The sequence below is a fragment of the Rhinolophus sinicus genome, linkage group LG13, assembly GCF_036562045.2.
Source record: "Rhinolophus sinicus isolate RSC01 linkage group LG13, ASM3656204v1, whole genome shotgun sequence".
NCBI classification, from domain to species: Eukaryota; Metazoa; Chordata; class Mammalia; order Chiroptera; family Rhinolophidae; genus Rhinolophus; species Rhinolophus sinicus.
Genome location: NC_133762.1, coordinates 40,901,894 through 40,921,050, shown reverse-complemented (window position 1 = coordinate 40,921,050; position 19,157 = coordinate 40,901,894). Strand labels below are relative to the sequence as shown.

At 43.8% G+C, this 19,157-nt stretch overlaps 1 protein-coding gene across 3 annotated transcripts in view; it reads right to left on the bottom strand.

Moving 5' to 3' along the window:
- Positions 1-2,898, bottom strand: part of STK35 (serine/threonine kinase 35) — a 42,633-nt gene extending 39,735 nt beyond the window's left edge. The window contains exons 1-2 of one of the 3 annotated variants that reach the window (XM_019733781.2): positions 2,399-2,898; positions 1,237-1,804 (exon numbers count right to left, since the gene is read on the bottom strand). In XM_019733781.2, the coding sequence (XP_019589340.2) occupies positions 1,237-1,804; positions 2,399-2,704 (874 nt within the window). In that variant the 5' untranslated portion in view covers positions 2,705-2,898. The other 2 variants (XM_019733782.2, XM_074318291.1) reach the window with 2 other exon arrangements.
- Between the last annotated feature and the right edge of the window lie 16,259 nt (positions 2,899-19,157).

Here is a 19,157-nt window from a genome sequence, read left to right as displayed (position 1 = left end):
GGGGCAGGAGCACTGGCGCCCCAACCCATGCATTGTTCAAAGGTGAACTGTATTTATGCAGTGAGAGGAAGCAAAGACTTCCAAACCCAGGCTAAAGTTTCAAGCCTGGTATCAATGAACTGAAGGGTAGAAGGAGATTGTTTGGCAAATTCCCATATCCCAAGGCAGTCGTGTAATACTGAAGTCTAGACCATTCATCAACCATAGTGGAGAAGACAGTCTGGAAATGAAATGAAGACCCTGTAAATTACAGGTGAGCTAAAAGAATCTACTCGAAAGCCTAATCTTTAGTTTCTCCATTTATAGAAAGGTGAGGATTTACTTTTAGAATTATCTCAAGTCACTTCTGTATTACATCTAGGACAGAGTTGGGACTCAGTTTCTCAGATCCTTCTAGCCCAGTGGCCCTCTCCTCTCTGAACAAATCCATGGCTATGTGTAGTATGAACAAGATACGTGAGAACTGAACACTCAGGAGGAACACACTTTCTAACTGCAGTGAAAAAACGGGAAACTAGGATTAACCCTCCCAAGAACTACAAAGCCCCCTTGCCTCACTGAGACCAGTCTTCCTAGCCAGCCTCAGAGAGTTGAGGAAAAGATTAAGAATGCCAAAAAGGATAAGAAAGATGTTAGATGTAGTTATGTGACAGGGTTATTATTCTGCAGGCCCCCAGGGACTTAGCCAGAAAACGACAGTTTGCTTAACTGCCCTGGGATGAAGGGCTGGGGTCTCAGAGGAAAAGAAAAACTAAGAAGTGTAAGTTTGGGGGGGTGGAGCTGGGTGGGTGTTGGGATATTTGGAACCAGACAGGGAGGGGGTGTGGGTGGGTCAAGTCTTTTCTTTTTGTTTGCTTTGGGAGGGAAAGAAGAGAGAGTGAGGGGGCTTGAAGTTCTTCCATCAATTCTGAACCCAACCCCCTTCACTCCCAAACCGATTAAAAGTACTAGACATTTCGTAACAATGGCTCACACGTATTGTGCACTTATTAAGACAATGATTAGCACTTCATGAGCGCTTGTTATGAAAATACCAGCTAATCTGTGTGTCAGGAACTGATCCCGGATACTGAGCTGAGAGGTGGACCCGAATGCCTGGGCCCTGGAAAGGAGGGTGTGTCTGGGCCCAGGGTGACAGGACCAGGGCCTAAGGTTCCCGAGGTCAGTTTGGGCCGAGCCGTCCACCGCAGTGGGTCCAGGCCCTGCCGCAGGGGCCATGGTCCGCTGTGCTCCTACCTTTGAGCGAGGTCTCCACCAGGCGCAGGTAAAGCTGCGAGCTCTTGTTACCGTGGCTCATGCGCTGGGCTAGCCCGTTGCGCTGCAGGACGCACTCCTCAAACTGCACTACGTTCTGGTGGCGCCGCTTGAGGCTGGTCAGGGCCCAGAATTCGGCCAGCGCCAGCTCCACGTTTTCCGGGGCGTCGCAGCGGATCTTTTTGACCGCCACCCTGGCCCCGCTGCGCCCGGCCACTGCCTCGTAAACCACGCCGTAGCTGCCGCGCCCGATCTCCGCCAACAGGCTGTAGCGCGGCCGCGCCAGGTAGGCCTCGCCCGGGGCCTCGGCCGCCACCGGATCCATGGCCTGGGCCGCTGCCGCCGGCCTCAGCTTCGCGCTGGGCGCCCGCGGCACTGGGCTTCGCCTTTTCCGCTCGGGGCTTTGTGTACCTCTGCGGGCGCCGTCCTCCTTCCCCGTTTCCATGGCTGCGGGCGGTGGGGGGAGCAGCAACGGCGCTGCCCGGCGCCCCCCTGCCTCATCCCTCCGTCCGGCCCCAGGACGCGGAGGAGCGGGAGCTTGGATTGTGACCTGCGGGTTAAAGAATCGGTTAAACGACCAGGCCGAGGCGGGGAGGCAAGGAGCGCAGGCCGCAAAGCGCCCCACCTCCTCCTCCTCCAGCCGCCACGGCCCCTTTAAGACAGAAGCCACCGCTGCTCGGAGAACTAGGGAGAGGAGGGGAAAGCGGGAAAGACGAAACCACAGGCAGTGGCTCAGAGGGGAAACGGGAAAGCAAAGCAAAAAAAACCCCACCTTCTCAGTTAATTTATCGTGTAGGAATAGGAAAAACAAGGACCAGCAGTCTTCATAATTTATTAAAATCGCCGTAAGAAGCAATTCGGACTGTGGAAATCTTTTTTCCTGCCTGCCCCCTTGAGGGATTCCCCCTCCCCGCGTCCCGCCGTGTGTTCTCCAGGGTGTAAACAGTCCATTGAATTAAGCCCGAGCGGAGCCTAGCGGACTGACCCAAGTGCTAGAGGGCGGCGGGTGGAGGGGGTAGGCTTAAAAGTTCGGCGTCCCCGAGCGCGCCAAATCCAGGAAACAGCAGCCCTCCCCAAGCTCCCGAGGCGGTGGGGGTAGCTCTAGTTTCAGCGCTTACTTTTATTCTGCCGACTGCGCCCTTACCTGGCGGGCGCCCTTCCACTTCCGGGCGGCTCGTTTCCCCCCCGGAGCCTTAGGCTGGGGATGGTCGGCTCCCGGCCAGGGCCTCCTTCGGTATTGAGCAGCGCCAGAGGCAGTGGCCTGCGACGGGCGTGCGCCGGCGTCTGCTGCTGCGGCCGTAGTAGCAGCGCAGCGCGCGGGGGCGAACCCGGAGTCCAGGCTCCCGCGGCTCTCCACGTGTTCGCGCCAGCTGATCCTTTTACATAACCTCTTTATATAAGCCGCACCTCCCGCGGGCACTCGGGCCAGCGGGGGCTCCTGGTGGCCCATTCCTTCGGAGGCCGGTCGAGTACCTAGCTGCCCCCGTCCTGCCACAGCCGACCGAGCAGCCGCAGCTGGGGCCCAATCACAATTGAGAACACCCAACCTACAAAAAGTAGGCGCCAAATTCCCGCGATCCGCTGCGGCCTCCGGGTCTCCGCAGCTGCCTGCACGCCCCAATCTCCTAGCTCCTTGCCAGTGCTGCGTGAGGAGGGACTGCACGCAGTGGGCGCCTAATAAATACTGATTGGTTGATTGGATTGGTCGGTTTGATTGATTCATAGCTGGTTCCTGGGAACCGCCCGGACGGGGTTGGAATCCCAGCCTGCCTCCAATTAGCCCCTTGATCTTGGGTAAATCGTTGCTCCCATCAGAGCCTCATTTTCCTCTTCTGCAAAGGAGTAGATTGAGCTTTACCTCCTAGGGTTGCATGGGTTTTTGAATATTTTATTCACTGCCTTGTACCCCAATGCCTTGAAGATGCCCAATATTTGTTGACTGAATCTACAGATACTTAATTGAATTCTTAAAATGTGCTAGTCACCCTTCTAAGTCGCCGGGGAAAAAAGAATGCACAAGACAGTCTCTACCTTAGTTGAGTTTCTGTGCCATTAGAAAGGACAAATCCTCTCGTCACCTTGAGCAAGTTAACTTTCTTGTGTCTTTATCCCTCATCTGTAAATTGGGAAGAAAAGTAGTTGGAGGACTCACTGAGTTTATACAATTAAAGCACTTAGAACAAGACAGGGCCTTGCACACAATAAATGTTAGGTATTATTATTAAATAAATACACAGCATAACTTGACAATAAGTGTGATGAAAAAGAATGAGCTAAAGAGTTCCTGAAGGTTGGGGACAGGCCACTTCTCATAGTGTGGTCATTGAAAAATTAACTTTTTTTTAATATGTAAAATTTCAAATTTTCATATAAATTGCAAGAATAGTAAACAATTTCATACACTTTTCAACCAGAATAACAAATTATATTTTCCTATATTTTCATTATCATATTCTTTCTTGTGTGTATGTGTGTCTGTGTGTACAAAACACGTATTTTGTTTTTTCCTAAATCATTTTAGTGTTTCAGACATTTTGTCCCTTTATCACCATATACTTCTGTGTTTATTTCCTAAGAACAAGGACATTCTCATGCATAATCTCAGTACAAGTATCAAAATCAGGAATTTTCACAATGATAGAATTCTTTTATTTAATACACCTTCCATTATTTAAATTTGTTAATTGTCCCAATAATGTCCTTTATAGCTATTTCCAAGGATCCCATCAAGATCACTTGATGCATTTAGTTGTTTCCTTAGTTTCCTTTGATCTAATCTGGAAAGGCAGTTAGTTACTCAGCCTTTCTTTGTTTTTCATGACCTTGACATTTTTGAATAGTACTGGTGAGGTATTTTGTAGATGTCCCTAAAGTTGGATTTGTCTGATATTTTTTCATGATTAGATTTAGACTATGCATTTTTGGTAAAAATACCAAAATACAGAAAGAAAATTGTGTCCTTAGTGTATCGCGTTGGGAGGCACAATGACATTGGTTTGTGTCAATATTGGTGATCTTAACTTTTGATAATTTAATTAAGGTGGTGTCTGCCAGAAAAGTTAACTGTTTTTCCCTTTGTAACTATTAAGTGTCTCATGGAAAGATTTTTTTGAGACTATCCTGTTCTTTACCAGATTCTCTGGTTTTAGCGTTCATTGATGATTGTTGCCTGAATCAATTATTATTATAATGGTTGCAAAATGGTGATCGAAAGGTCTCTGTATTAGTCTGCTGGGGTTGCCATAACAAAACACGGACTGAGTAGCTTAACAGAAATTTATTTTCTCACATTTCTGGGGGCTAGAAGTCCAGTATCAAAGTGTTGGTAAGTTTGTTTTCTCCTGAAACCTCTCTCCTTGGCTTACAGATGCCCTGCCTTCTGGCTGTGTCCTCACAAGACCTTTCCTTGGTTTGGGTGTTTTCCTCTTGTAAGGACAAAAGTCATATTGGATTAGGGCCCCACCCTAATGGGTTCATTTTAACTTAATTAATTAATTAAAATTTATATCGGGAACAGTGTGTTTTTCCAGGACCCATCAGCTCCAAGTCAAGTCATTTTTTTTCAGTCTAGTTGTGGAGGACACAGCTCAGCTCCAAGTCCAGTCATTGTTTTCTATCTAGTTGTGAAGGGCCCAGCTCACTGGCCCATGTGGGAATCAAAGGGCAACCTGGGTGTTATGAGCACTGCGCTCTAACCAACTGACCCAACCAGCTGCCCCATAATCTCTTTAAAGACCTTATCTCCAAAAGTTACATTCTAAGGGACTGGTGCTTATGAATTCAATATGCGAATTTAAGCGAGGGTGGTTTTTTTGGGGGGAAACACAGTTCAGTCTATAACAGCCTCTTTGGAATATAACGCTGTACTGAGACCTGAAGTCAGCCATGGTAAAACTAGTGGAAAGGCATTTCAGGAAAAAAGAGTAAGTACAGAAGCCGTGAAACAGGAGCAAGATTGATGTTAAACTTCAGCCAATTGGTGAGAGTGAAAAATGGTACAACCATTTTGGGGAAAAAAGTTTGGCAGGTTTTTTTATTTATTTTTTTTATTGGGGAATATTGGGGAACAGTGTGTTTTTCCAGGGCCCATCAGCGCCAAGTCAGGCTGTCCTTCAATCTAGTTGTGGAGGGTGCAGCTCAGCTCCAAGTCCAGTCGCTGTTTTCCAACTTAGTTGCAGGGGGCGCAGCCCACCATCCCATGTAGGAATTGAACCAGCAACCTTGTTGTTGAGAGCTTGCACTCTGATCAACTGAGCCATCTGGCCACCCCTCTGGAAGCTCAGCGGTAGGTTGTTGTCTTCAATCTAGTTGCAGAGAGCACAGCTCACTGGCGCATGTGGGAATCAAACCGGCAACCCTGTTGTTCAGAGCTCGTGCTCTAACCAACTGAGCTACCCGGCCACCCCTGGCAATTTTTTATAAAAGTTAAATATACATCTACCCTATAGCCCAGCAATTCCATGCCTTGATATTAACCCAAGAGAAATGAAAACTTATGTTCAAAAATACACTTGCATAAGAATGTTTATAGTGGCTTTTCCATAAGAGTCCCAAACAGGAAACACTCTACAGTTTATCCATAAATGAATGGATAACCAGATTGTGGTATTCCTATATCATGAAATGCTGCTCAGGGGGGAAAAAGGAAATGAAGTATTGATACAACATGGTTGAATCAAAATAATTATGCTGAGTGAAAGAAACCAGGCACAAAAGTGTACATATTGGATGATTCTATAAACAATTCTTGAAAATGCCAAGTAGTTTATATTTACAGAAAGCACATCAGTAGTTGGGGTGGGGAAGGAGGGACGGAGTACAAAGATACAGGAAGAAACTCTTCAGGGTGATGGATATGTTTATTATCTTGAACCTATCTTGTGTTGATGGTTTCAAGGGGATAGGATATGTTAAAAACACTTCAGATTTTATACTTTAAACAGGTACAGTGTATGTACACTAATTTCACAGATTTCTCCCCATAAAGCTGTAAAAAAACGGGGAGAAAAGATTATCTACTACATGATTCTGTTAATATAAAGTCAAACAACACTGATCCACGGTAGCAGAAATTATACAAGTGGTTATCTTTGGGGTAAGAATTGACTACTGAAGGACACAAAGGAATTTTCTGGGTGATGGAATTTTATTGCATGTATGTTACACTACGATAAAGCTGATTTAAAAGGTGAAAAAACAAAACCCTGCCACCAGGGACCCCTGTATCTTTACTTAGAGCTTCAAAGGACTGACGGCAGAATCGTGCTCAGGCAGGGCTGAGCAATCACTTGTCCCAAAGTTTCAGTGAGGCCAATGGAGTCTTTCAGTGAGTTTCCCAACCAGAATTTTGAGATTGGATCTGAAATTCTAAAAGATCCACAAGGAGCGTAAATCCTTTTGTATGCTGTGAGAAGGACCAGGACACTTGCAAAATTGTTGATTGCTTGGTTAATTTTTTTTTCTTATTTTAATTTTTCTTAAGCGACAGCAGGAACCTATTCTTATTATGACTAATAGCCAACTTTTATGAAATTTTTTATCTGGCAGGCACAGGAATTAACAAATAATTCTCATGTAAATCCTGTGAGGTAGTTACTATCTTTAGCCCCATGTTATAGATGAAGAGACAGAGCGGAGGTTGCATAGCTGGGATTTGAACTGAGACCCCAGGCTTTTCACACCACCTTACACTGCTCAGCCCTCTCCAAGACAAGCATTTTTGTAAATATTTACAGCAAACATGCCTACTTCCATATCCCTGGAGCCTCAGACAGGGTGAAACACATGGCTGAAGTGCAATATTTAGTGACAGAAGAAATGGGGGGAAAAGGGAAAAGCAGCAGTAAGATTTTAGGCCCTTCCAGGAGGCCCCTGCTTCTGAGGGTTTGACAGAGAAAATAAGACATAATGGAATTATATGATACCAAATAACGTTAGTCCTACAAAGGACAATAAACCAGCTACAGGGATAGCAAGGGAGGGAGTAGGTGCTCGTTTAGAATGGATGGTTTGGGAAAACCTCTCTAAGGAGGTGACCTTTGAGCAGAGACTTGACTGAAGTAAAAGAATCAGCCAAATGCAGATCTACTGGAAGAGCGTTCCGTGTCAGAGGGAAGAGCAAGCACAAAGGTCCTGAGATGGGAGCGTGCAAGGGGGCCAGCGTGGCTGGAGCGAAGGAAATGGGGAAGAGCTGTAGGAAATGAAGAGAGAGATGTGTGTGTGTGTGTTTGTGGGGGTGGGGTGGGTGGTGGGTGGGGGCAGGCTGTCATGGGTCAGGGACTTGTGGGCCATGGTGAGGACCCTGGATTTATTAAGCACTTGCAATATTTCAAATGCCATGTAGCTAGAGAGCTGACACTCAGGTAGGGTGTTATCCTAAGATCTGTCACAGACTGAGACGACTGAAGGGTGATGCTCCCTTCCCATCCCTTGTACTCCAGGGGGTGAGAACCAGCCTTAGAAGTGCTTCTATGGGACAACAGGGGGCTCTGACCTGGAAGAGAAAGGTTGGGTGGAGTGGAGGACTTTGGAACGATGGGAGCTGGGAGAGGGGGCTGAGACTGCTCTAGTGGGCCGAGTGAAAGGTCAGTGGGGAATGAGGAGGGAGGGTTGGGGGCTGGAGGTCGTATGGAGCTATGGAAAAGAATCATGGGAAATGACAGTTGTAGCAGGGGAGGTGAGGGTGGGAGAGGGTTAAGGGAAGAGAAGGTGACCCCGGGGTATAGGAGGGGGACTTCAGAAGGCCATGAGGGTGCTGAAGGACAGAGGCTTGAGTTGAGGACTTCAAGGACCGTCTCCAAGACAGACTGGAGCTTGTCATGCTAACACCATCCAACTCACAAACACCTATGTGGGAGAGATGGTTTGTTCCCATTTCATGGATGGTACGATTGAGCCTTGGGAACTGTTACATCACAGACAAGTGGTATATTGGGATTTGAACCCTGGCAGCCTTAGGTTTTGGTATCCAAGATCTTAACCGTTATACGGATGTTCTCAAGCTGGAGTGCAGATCAGCATTACTGCAGGGCTGGTTAAAGCCCAGGTTGCTGAGCCCCACTCCCAGAGTGGAGAATCAGTATGTCTTGGGTAGGATAATTTGCATTTCTAACAAGGCCCCAGGAGGTGCTGCTGTTGATGTTGTTGGCATGAGGACCACACTTGGAGAACATGACATTGCCTGGAGACTGGGCACAAAGCTGAGGTCATTGTAGAGGACTGGAGTTTTGGCAAAGAATTTGGGAATGAATTGGAGCTACTACATAGAAAACTAAGCAAATAAGACACGAGATAATTATTAAAGGCAAGAAAACAAAAACAATTTATAAGAAAAATATTGTAATCATCATAAACTCAACGCTCAGCTGGAAATAACATTACATTGTCATTATAATCGAAAAACAACCAAAAACTGTGATATAATTGTTTGGGGAAAATTGGAGAGGGTGTGTGTGTGTGTGTGTGTGTGTGTGTGTGCGCGTGTGTACAGAAGAAAGAGAGGAAAACTAAATTATTATCTTCCATAGCTGTAAATTAATAGCAAAGGTCTAAAATTAGATTATCTTGAGGTGACACCATGATCAGGATTGAAGAGGTAACCACAGAATTATTTATTGCTTCATGGGATGGGAATTGAGAGTGGGACGGGGGAGTTTTGTTATAAACCTGGTAGTAGTATCTAACTTGAAGTGGTAAGTAAGTCATAAGCATTATGTGTATTTATGACTTGGATTAAAATGAAAATTAGAACTACAGGTGGGCGTGGCTTTAGCCACCACTGAAGCAGCCTGTCAGCTTGGTGGCACTGCTCAGCTTCTGGCCATGATGTTCACCTGTAGTCCTTACATTACCTAAAAGCATCTGAAGGGTTACAAGTAATAAGTACCTAAATCACACCCTAGGGACCCTGCACTAGAGACATTGCACTCGGTAAGACTCAACAGGGAGGGCCTCTTGTCTATTAAACAAAGATGGAAGCAAATGCTACCACCCTGTTTCAGATTTCAAGAGGTTCTTCCTATCAGCCACTGAAAAGGCTCAGAAATTCCAACATTTCTTCCTCTCTCTTCTGGGAATTGCATAAAAATTCTTTATCAGGTTATACTTGCTGCAGAAAATTGGTTGCTAAGTTCTTAGCAGTTGCTTATGATTTTTAGAAAGATAAAGGAATATAATACAGAACTATCAGGGCAAAGTCTTCAATTCTGTAACTACTGGGACACTCAAAATAAATAGTTGGGGAATCTGGTTGAAATGTACACAACCATAAGGCAACAAAGAACACTCGATCAGAGTGTACAGCAGTAACATCCTTTTAGGAAGGCAATTTGATCATTCATTGCTTATTCATATGTTTTAAAATTAATACACTTTGATCCAGCAATTCTATTTCTAGGATTTACCCTATAGAAATACTTACCCAAGAGTGGAACAATATGTGTGCAACAAGAATTTTGGTGGTCGTTTGTAATAGTGAAATTTTAGAAATACTCAAGGGCCTTGCCAGAGGATTAGTCACAGCCCACCACACGTTTGAATATAATGCCGCCATCAAAAAGAAGGAATTACTCTGTAATCACTACCACAGGACAAATGTTCACTATGTATTCTTACATAAAAACGCAAATGTAAACTAGGATCTATAGATTGACCTCATATGTTGTTTAAATATGTATACCTAATTGTTAACCTTCATTGAGTTCTGTCTCTGTGTTCAGAACTGTCCTACATCCTCTATATGGACTAACTTATGATCCAAATAAGCCTATAAGGTAGATTTTATTATTATCTCCATTTTCTATAGAAAGTGGAGCTGGGTTTCCAGTTCAGGCATCTCTGACTCCAAAGCTTGTGGCCTTAAACCCTCACATGATACAGCCTCTGTACTTCTGTGTTTGTTTATGCACACATAAAGCGAACATTTGGATAAATGCCGTGCGAGATGCCAAGAAGAATTCTCTCTAGGTGATGCTTTCATTTTCAACATTTTTGTATGATTTGAACTTTGAACTTTTTATGTATTTTTGGTACTTATTTTAAGTACTTTTTGGTAGATATGAAAAAACAATAAAATTCATTTAAGAAAATAATGTGCAATAATGTAGATTACATCCCATCGCTCATTTACTCCATAAGTATTGATTAAGCTCCTACTGTTTACCAGCTTGGGGACAGAGATGACTAAAACCCAGTTCCTGTCATGGAGGAACTCAGGGTCTACTGAGGACACAAAGAAGAAATATCCAATCCACTGTCTTTTCCGGCTCTGTTGCACTGTGATTTTACTTTAGATTTTGGTTGGCCCATGAGAAATGAGGCTGCGCCATAGATATCAACACTCAAAGTGTTGCCTCTTTCAATGAATGGAAACCAGGTGCTGTGCTGGGCCCTTAACACTATACACTGCCTTTCTTTGTCTATAAAACTTATTATTGGTTCAACCAACCAAAAATTTATTTACTGGGCATTAGGTCCTATGTGTGAGTTGGGGATCCCAGAATAACGAAGACAAGTTCCCTACTGGCAAAATCTGGTATTGTGAGGAAAATTGCCATGTTTATAAGTAGTTGTAGTTGCTTATTGATGAAAATAGTGATAATAACTAACATTTAAGAAGTGCTTAACAGGCACTGGTTCATACACGTCTCACATATACTAATATATTGAATTCTTACCTTGTGATATACTATTTTTATTTCTATTTTACATATGAGGAAACAGGCGCAGAGAGGTTAGGAAACTTGTCCAAGATCACACAGCTGGAAAGTGGAACATGGGGAATTCCAACCCAAATTCAGTGCTTAGAAGAGCACAACCAAAGAGCCCAGCTTGTGGTAAAATGATCATGATAAAAACAGTCTTAACAACTGTAACAATGCCTGTTGCCAATCACACAAAGCTTTGTGAGTTTTCAGTGCTTGCTGCACAGACTTGTCTCAATATTAGGTGTTCCCAAATATAAAGTGACCTTCCCTTTTTTCACAATGAGAAGATTGCAAACAAGAAAATATTTGGAGGGGCCAAATATTTAACTTCTTAAGGCTATAGATGAAATAAATGTCTATGTAGAATATTTATTATTTTACATATGCACATACTTTCAGGATTAGTAATACATTATTAAAATAATATATATTTTAAATATATATATATTAATAAATAATATATTACTTTAGAAATATTGGGGTTTCTTTTTCATGCTCATATTTTACAAAACAATTTTATTTCATCTCTTCCTGTGCACCTTTGACCTCGGTATTTTTATTATCACTGGGGATGTTTTCTGAATCACCCACTCACTTTCTAGATCACATAAATTTTATTGCTATCTATCTTGTTTGTGATCCATCATTTTTTGAGCTGCTGCCACTGAAATATTTTATCCTCAGAGTCCCAGTTCACTCAATTGTAGGGCAGTATTGTTTTTCCACTTGTCCTATTGATTTATATTTGTGATCACAACATCCTAACATTTTAATGTATTGCTGTTAAAAGTCCTCCTTTGATTTCCAGCCAAGATGGCGGAGTAGTTAAACACTGTGCTTACCTCCTCTCATGACCACATCAAAACTACGACTAAACTACACAACCATCATTGAGAATCACCTGAAGTCTAGAAGAGCCAAAGCCCTACAACTGAGGACATACAGAAGCAGCCACCTTGAAACTGGTAAGAGGGGCAGAGACATGGAACTGGCTGGTCCCACACTCGTGTGTGAGCATTAAAAATTGGGAAAGATATCTCAGCTGTGCAGCACCCCCCCCCCCCGCCCCTCCAGGAGCAAGGGGTCACAGCCCCACATCAGGCTCCCCAGGATCCCCAGCCCAGGATTCCAGTGTCAGGGAGAGATGTCTCCCTAACTTCTGGCTATGTGAACAAGTGGAGATTGTGGCTAAATGAGACAAGAGAGGCTGCAGTTTCACACATTCTTCTTAAAGGACTTGCACACAGACTTACTCACTCATGGATTCACTCACTCTGAGCTCCAACGCTGGGGCAGCAGATCAAAAGGCACCTGGGACATATGGGGAGGAACAGGATTGTCTGGCTTCAGGGCAAGGGCTGTAGGGGCAGCTTTGTCCCTGATGGAGTAGCTGGCGGAAGCCATTGTTTCTTTGTTGAGCCCTCCCTCCTCCCAGCGTGTGGACACAGGTGGCCGCCATATCTGAGTCTCCATCAACCTGGTTGACACCATTTGCCCTGTCCTGGTGATTCCCTGAGACCCTGCCCCACCCAACTTGTGGACCCCCCAAGCCACTTCCAGTGCATTTTCCATACAAACATCTTATCTTGGCTTATGCTGTAGACTTTCCTAAAGTGTGCCAAAGGTTCTCAAAACCTAAACAAGCAGCATCTGGCTTTGACGTATCCTGTACCTCTGGCTGAGCAGCCCTAAGCCCAGTACTAGTGATAGCTGATCTCGGTTTGCAGCTTGGTCTCTTGAGGCATTTCCAAGACCACCATGGGTGGCAGTCATTTGAGGATTGCTTTGTGGCTCATGCCAGGTGTCCCTGGGCAAGGCACAGTATGCAGCTGAACTTGTCCTGCAGTGCGACCCCTTCCAGGAGGCACCAGGGCCAGCACACCTGGTGGCCAGCTTTGGACTGAGTTGGAGCATCACCTGGTTGCCTCCAAGGATGACACACCCAAAGGACGAATGGGCAGGAACCAGATCCCTGCTAAAATGAATCCTGCTCCATAGGGCCAGCCCTTTCACAACAGCTCCTCCACTGTAGTCAAGGCCAGTCCTCAAGACCAATCAGCCTAAGGGTCAATCCCTGCAACTGACATGCAAACAGCAATGACGCTCAATTATAATTTGAGGGTACACACAACCCACAAAAGGGACACACCTGGAGCACCTCTGGTGATCAGAGAGACTGCACCACTGAGTCCCACAGCACACCCACTACATAAGGCCACTCTACTAGGACTGGGAAACATAGCAGCCATACCTAATACATAGAAACAAACACAGGGAGGCAGCCAAAATGGGGAGACAAAGAAACATTTCCCAAATAAAAGAATAGAAAAAAGCTCCAGACAAAGAACTAAACAAAATGGAGACAAGCAATCTACCAGGTGCAGAGCTCAAAACACTGGTTATAAGGATGCTGAATGATCTCAGAGAGAATTTCAACAAAGAGATAGGAAATGTAAAAATGGAGATAGAAAACATAAAAAAGGACCAGTCAGAAATAAAGAATGCAATAACTGAAACAGAGAATACATTAGAGGGAATCTATAGTAGATTAAATGAAGCAGAGGATCCAATCAGAGATTTAGAAGATAAGGTAGCAGATAAGAAGAGAGAGAACAAGGAATTGAAACACTATTTGAAGAAATAATGATGGAAAACTTCCCTAACTCGGTGAAAGAAATAGACATACAAGCCCAGGAAGCTCAGAGAGTACAAAACAAGATGAACCCAAAGAGGCCAACACCAACACACATCATAATTAAAATGACAGAGGAAAAAGACAGTGAAACAATTTTAAAAGCAGCAAGAGAAAATCAGTTACTTACCTGCAAGGGAGCTCTAATAAGTCTGTCAATTGATTTCTCAACAGAAACTTTGCAGGCCAGAAGGGATTGGCACAAAATATTCAGAGTGATGAAAAGCAAGGACCTACAACCAAGATTTCTCTACCCAGCAAAGCTATCATTTAGAATCAAAGGACAGATAAAGAGCTTCCCAGACAAGAGAATACTAAAGAAGTTCATCAACACCAAAGAAGAATTACAAGCAATCTTAGAGAAACTTCTTTAAGCTGAAAACAAAAGCTCATGTGAATAATAAAATGGCAATAACTATATATCTATCAATAATTACTTTCAATGTAAATGGATTAAATTCTCCAGTCAAAAGATAGGGCAGCTGAATGGACAAGAAAAAAAGACCCTTACATATGGTGCCTAGAAGAGATTCACTTCAGATCGAAAGACACACAGATTGAAAGTAAAGGGATGGAAAAAGATGTTTCATGAAAATGAAAACAAACAAACAAAAAGCTGGGTAGCAATAATTTTACTAGACAAGATAGAATTTAAAACAAGACAAAGAAGGACCCAGTAATCCCACTTCTGGGTATTCATCCAAAAAACCCCCAAACACTACTTTGAGGACATGTGTGTATCCCCTCAAAGTAACATCACAGCATTATTTACAATGGCCAAGATGTGGGGCAGGCTGGGTGTCTGTCGATGGAAGAATGGATAAAGAGTAGGTGGTACATATATACAATGGAATATTGTTTAGCCATGGAAGGAAATGGGCTCTTGCCATCTGTGGTGTCATGGATGGACCTGTAGGATATTGTGCTGAGTGGAGTATGTCAGACAAAGACAGATGTAATGTGATTTTGCTTACATGTGGAATCTAAAGAACAAAACAAACAAATAAACAAAACAGAAAATAGTCATTGATGCAGAGAACATTTTGACGGCTGCCAGATGGGAGGGGGGTCGGAGGGTGGGTGAAAAAGGTGAAAGGATTAAGAAGTACAAATTGATTGTTACAAAGTAGTCACGGGGATGTAAGGTATAGCATAAGGAATATAGTCAATGATATTGTAATAACTACGTGTGGCGTCAGATGGGTACTAGATTTATTGGGGTGATAGATGGGAGGGGTGGGGGCAGGGTGAAAAAGGTGAAGGAATTAAGAAGTACAAATTGGTAGTTACAAAATAGTCAGGGGGATGTAAAGCATAGAGAATATAGCCATTAATATGGTAATAACTATGTATAGTGCCAGGTGGGTACTAGACTAGTCAGGAAATCACTTCTTAAATTATATAAATGTCTAACCAGTGTGTTATACACCTGAAATTAATATGGAATGTTAAAAAATAAATCAATAAAACACAATACAAAATTAAATAAATAAGTAAAAGTCCTCCTATGAGGCTCGCATCTTTATAAGGGGCGTGAGGTCAACCCCCAGTACAGTGACTACCTCAGTGTCAAAAATTATTTGCCTTTTTTAAAAAACCACTCCCTTCAGGTGATTTCTATCAATGTGCATTCTATAAACAATGCTTTCTTGTTTAAAATAAAGTAATTGAGAAAGACTAGGGAATACGAAAGATTCTGTGAACTTTCATAAGAACTTAAATATAAGGCAACTCTCCCTTTCTTGTGAGGGACACTTTTTGGGGGAAAACATTTGCTTTATCATCAGTGTTAACCTCACCTATGAAGCGTGGAAAACCTGTGTGTACAAATCTGTGAGGTGGCACTGTCCTCACTTAACACATGAGGAAGCTGAGACTCAGAGGGGAGGGGACTTGCCCAACGTGTGTAGCGAGGGGCAGATGTGGAATCCAAGTCTGTCTGACCCTCTCCCTCCACCTCTCCCCTTAAAGCCCTGGGGAGTTTCTAAACCACCTTCCTAATTTAGATTGCTGGCCCTGGTAAGAATGCAGGGCTGTGTTGACAGAACGCTAACACTAATGTATTATTCTTTCATTGCCTTATGCTTGTATAGCGATATGCAATATTTCATAAACAGAATAGCAAGCAATTTGCACATCTAAAACCCAGATGCTTAATTTTAATTTTGGGGTTTTTTGTTTAAAATCCATTGCAAAATAGGCAGGTTGTTTCTACCATAAATAATTGTCCGGGTATCTATCTGTGAAGATCCCCAGAAGCTGAGGTCCTCAAGTGGTATATCTGTTTATGTTTGTCTTCTTCTTGAAAAACAACCCTTTCAGATATGAAGTGGAAAGAGTCAGGTGCCTTCCTTGGGAATGCAAGGCCCCTTACAGGGAGGGGTGTGCTGGAGCTGCTTCCTCCGGGATTGGGTGCATCTCTTCCCAGCTCTGCTCAGCCACATCACCTTCAGCAGCTTGAAACCAACCCTGGTGGGAGGATTGGAAATTGACAAACCCTGCAAATGAATGCTCCTTCGATTCCCTCTGCCCTGCCCCCAAATAATTTAACCTCCCTGTGCCTTGTAAATAGTAAGAGTCCTCCCCTTCTAGGTTATTCTGAAGATTTATTGAGATAAAGCATATAAAGCACATGGCACTACTTCCATGTTCATTTATTTAAATAAGTAGTGCATACACAAGGTTGGAAAATCAAACAAATAAAAACTATTACAGTGAAAAGTAAGTTTTCTTCTCCACCTGGACCTCCATTCCTTCCTATTCCAAAAGTCAGCCTGTTCCTCTGAATCCTTTCAGAAAAGTGCTCTGCACATATAAGCATATATACATGTATACGTGTGCATTTTTTTAATGGCAGCATATTACAATGTTGTTCCACCCTTTGCCATGTATATATGAGAGAGACACGCATCTATCTACCATCTCTCTCTCTTTCTCTCTCATCTATCTATCTATCTATCTATCTATCTATCTATCTATCTATCTATCTATCTATCTATCTATCTATCTATCTATCTATCTATCTATCTATCATCTATCTATTTATCTAGCATCTATCCATCTTTCATTTTAAACTGACTTACAGAGATCTAACTTGTTATTCTTAAGGACTGTCCACTGTTCCATTTTTGAGATGCAACCAACCAGTGCTCTGCAGGTGATATTTACGTTATTTCCTGTCTCTTGCCAGTATGAACAATGGGCATCGAATAACCTGTCTTTTGCACATAAATATAAATGTATCTGTAGGCTCAATTCCTGGAAATAGATCTATTGGGTCAAAGAGCATAGGCATTTTCAATTCTGGTTTGATTGTCAAATTGCCTTTCAGGGGTTGTTCCAATTTTCTCTCCAACTCGTGGTGTAGGTGAGTGCATGAGTGCCCACAGCCTCGAGACATTGTCCAACTTTTTTGATCTGTGCTATCTGCAAGTCCTTGGCACCCAGATAGATAAATAATTCCTCTTATTATTATTGGTGAAGAACTCTAGGTGCAGGGAGGAGGGGACTTGCCCACAACCACCCCTATCCAGGCTTCTGCACACAAAGCAAAAAACTGGCGAGTCCATGTTGAGACTGACGCCATCAGCCCGGCCAGGGAATGGGGAGTTGACCTTTTGGCACTGGAGTTATGTGAACTCCTCCTTGAAGGCTCTTTATCATCTGTTTCTCTTTACGAAATTTCTCAGGAACATTAAGGATCAAGAAGGCGATAAGCTCCAGTGTTCTGGGAAGCGTCAGGACAGCGTGTTACTTATGACTGTGACAGGATCAGCCTTCTGAAGTACACACCTCATCTCGTGCTTGTCTTTAAAACTTTCGGTGGCTCCATATTTCTCAAAGATCCTGGACCAGCGGCACCAGCAGCTCCGGGGAACTGGTTGGAAATGCACACTTTTGGGCCCCTCTGTAGACGTACTGAGTCAGACTCTGGAGGTGGGGCTCAGCAAGCCCTCGGGTGATGCTGACAGGCCCTCGAATCTGAGAACTGCTGACTTACAGAATGAAGTAACTCCTTTTCACCATGTGCTCACAGCCCTCCTTTCCTACTCTATTTCTTTCCCCCTTTCACAACTTCTAAATAGACCTAGTTACTGGCTTCTTCTCAAACCTCCCTCTACTTTCTCACCTTTGTATTTGGGGCAGAAACCTAGAGTTGTCCTCCAATTTCTTATAGAGCAATAGAAGCTCACATATTTAAATTGTGTTTCCCAGCCTGCTTTGCAACTATGTTCTGGCCAATGGGATGTGAGCAAAAGTGAAGCATGCAACTTCTGAGTTGGGTCCTCAGAAGGAAGTAGCATGCCTACTTTTCTGCTTGTCCACTTCCACTGGCCAGAATGTAGACTGGTGGTTTTGGACCACACAAAATAACAAGGGCAGAGCCTCAGGTGTGGTGGAACATCACAAGGGAAAGGTTCTGGGTCCTTGACATTGTGGGGTCACCATAGGAGTCTAGATTGTGATAACAGAAAGAGATAAACTTCCAGTTTATTTAGCTACTGTTTCTTGAGGTCTTGTGAACACAATTGACTCTCTGTCTCCCCTAATTCAATCCATTTTGGTGTGTTGTTCCTCCATCTACCTGGCAAAGACCGTCTTCCTTTCAAGGACAAAATCAAATGCACTTCCTTCTGCTGATCCGAGGAGAGGTGATTTCTCCTCACCAGGTGCTCATTTCACTTCAGAGTCCTTTTTGCCAGCCAGCATGAAGTCATTTCCCTCCGAGCACGGGAGCTCCCTGAGGCAGGGATCAAACTTTGTCACCCAGAGTGTTCCACAGGTCTAGCTCAGTGTCTGACCCAGAGTCGATACTAGCAAACATTTTCCAGTGGCAATTTTAAGGGAGCCTCTGGTAATTGATGAATATCTTGGATGAGAACTGAGAACCAATTTCTTGTCTGGAATGGTGGCTAGAAACTTTTTCTCTTCCCAGAGCTGCTGTGGACCAAGTGGACTGAGACTGGCCACTAATGGGTGTTTTGGGGATGACCTAGGGCGTTAAGAGTATGAGGATAAGAAATCAAGAGAGAAGAATTTATTATGTCACTGCACAACTTACTAAGCCTCTTCCTCCCCATGCTTGGTCTGAATGGTGTGGAGAGGCCTCAAGGTCAAGACTTGTGAGAAATGGTGACACAACGAGACCTTTCTCAAAAGGCCACTCAGTCATTGAAAATTCATTTTTCATGCCCCAGGAGCCTCCTGGTTTCCCAGCATAATGTTTGTTCCATGGGACCAAGCTATACCAGAACACTGACCTTTATTCCGACTCAGAACTAGAAGTCTAAAGCAACACACTGTCAACCAGATCGGTGATCTCTCTCTCTCTCTCTCTGCTCCTGGGCTAACAAGTCATTAATGTTCCATTCGTTCATCAAATATTTAGTGGGTCTCAGCCTTATGCCAGGCACTCCACAAGCCACCTGGAATACAAAGATGAAGAGGATTCTCTCCCCATCCTCACTCACTAAGTGCAGGACCAGGGCTGTGGGCAGATGTCACAA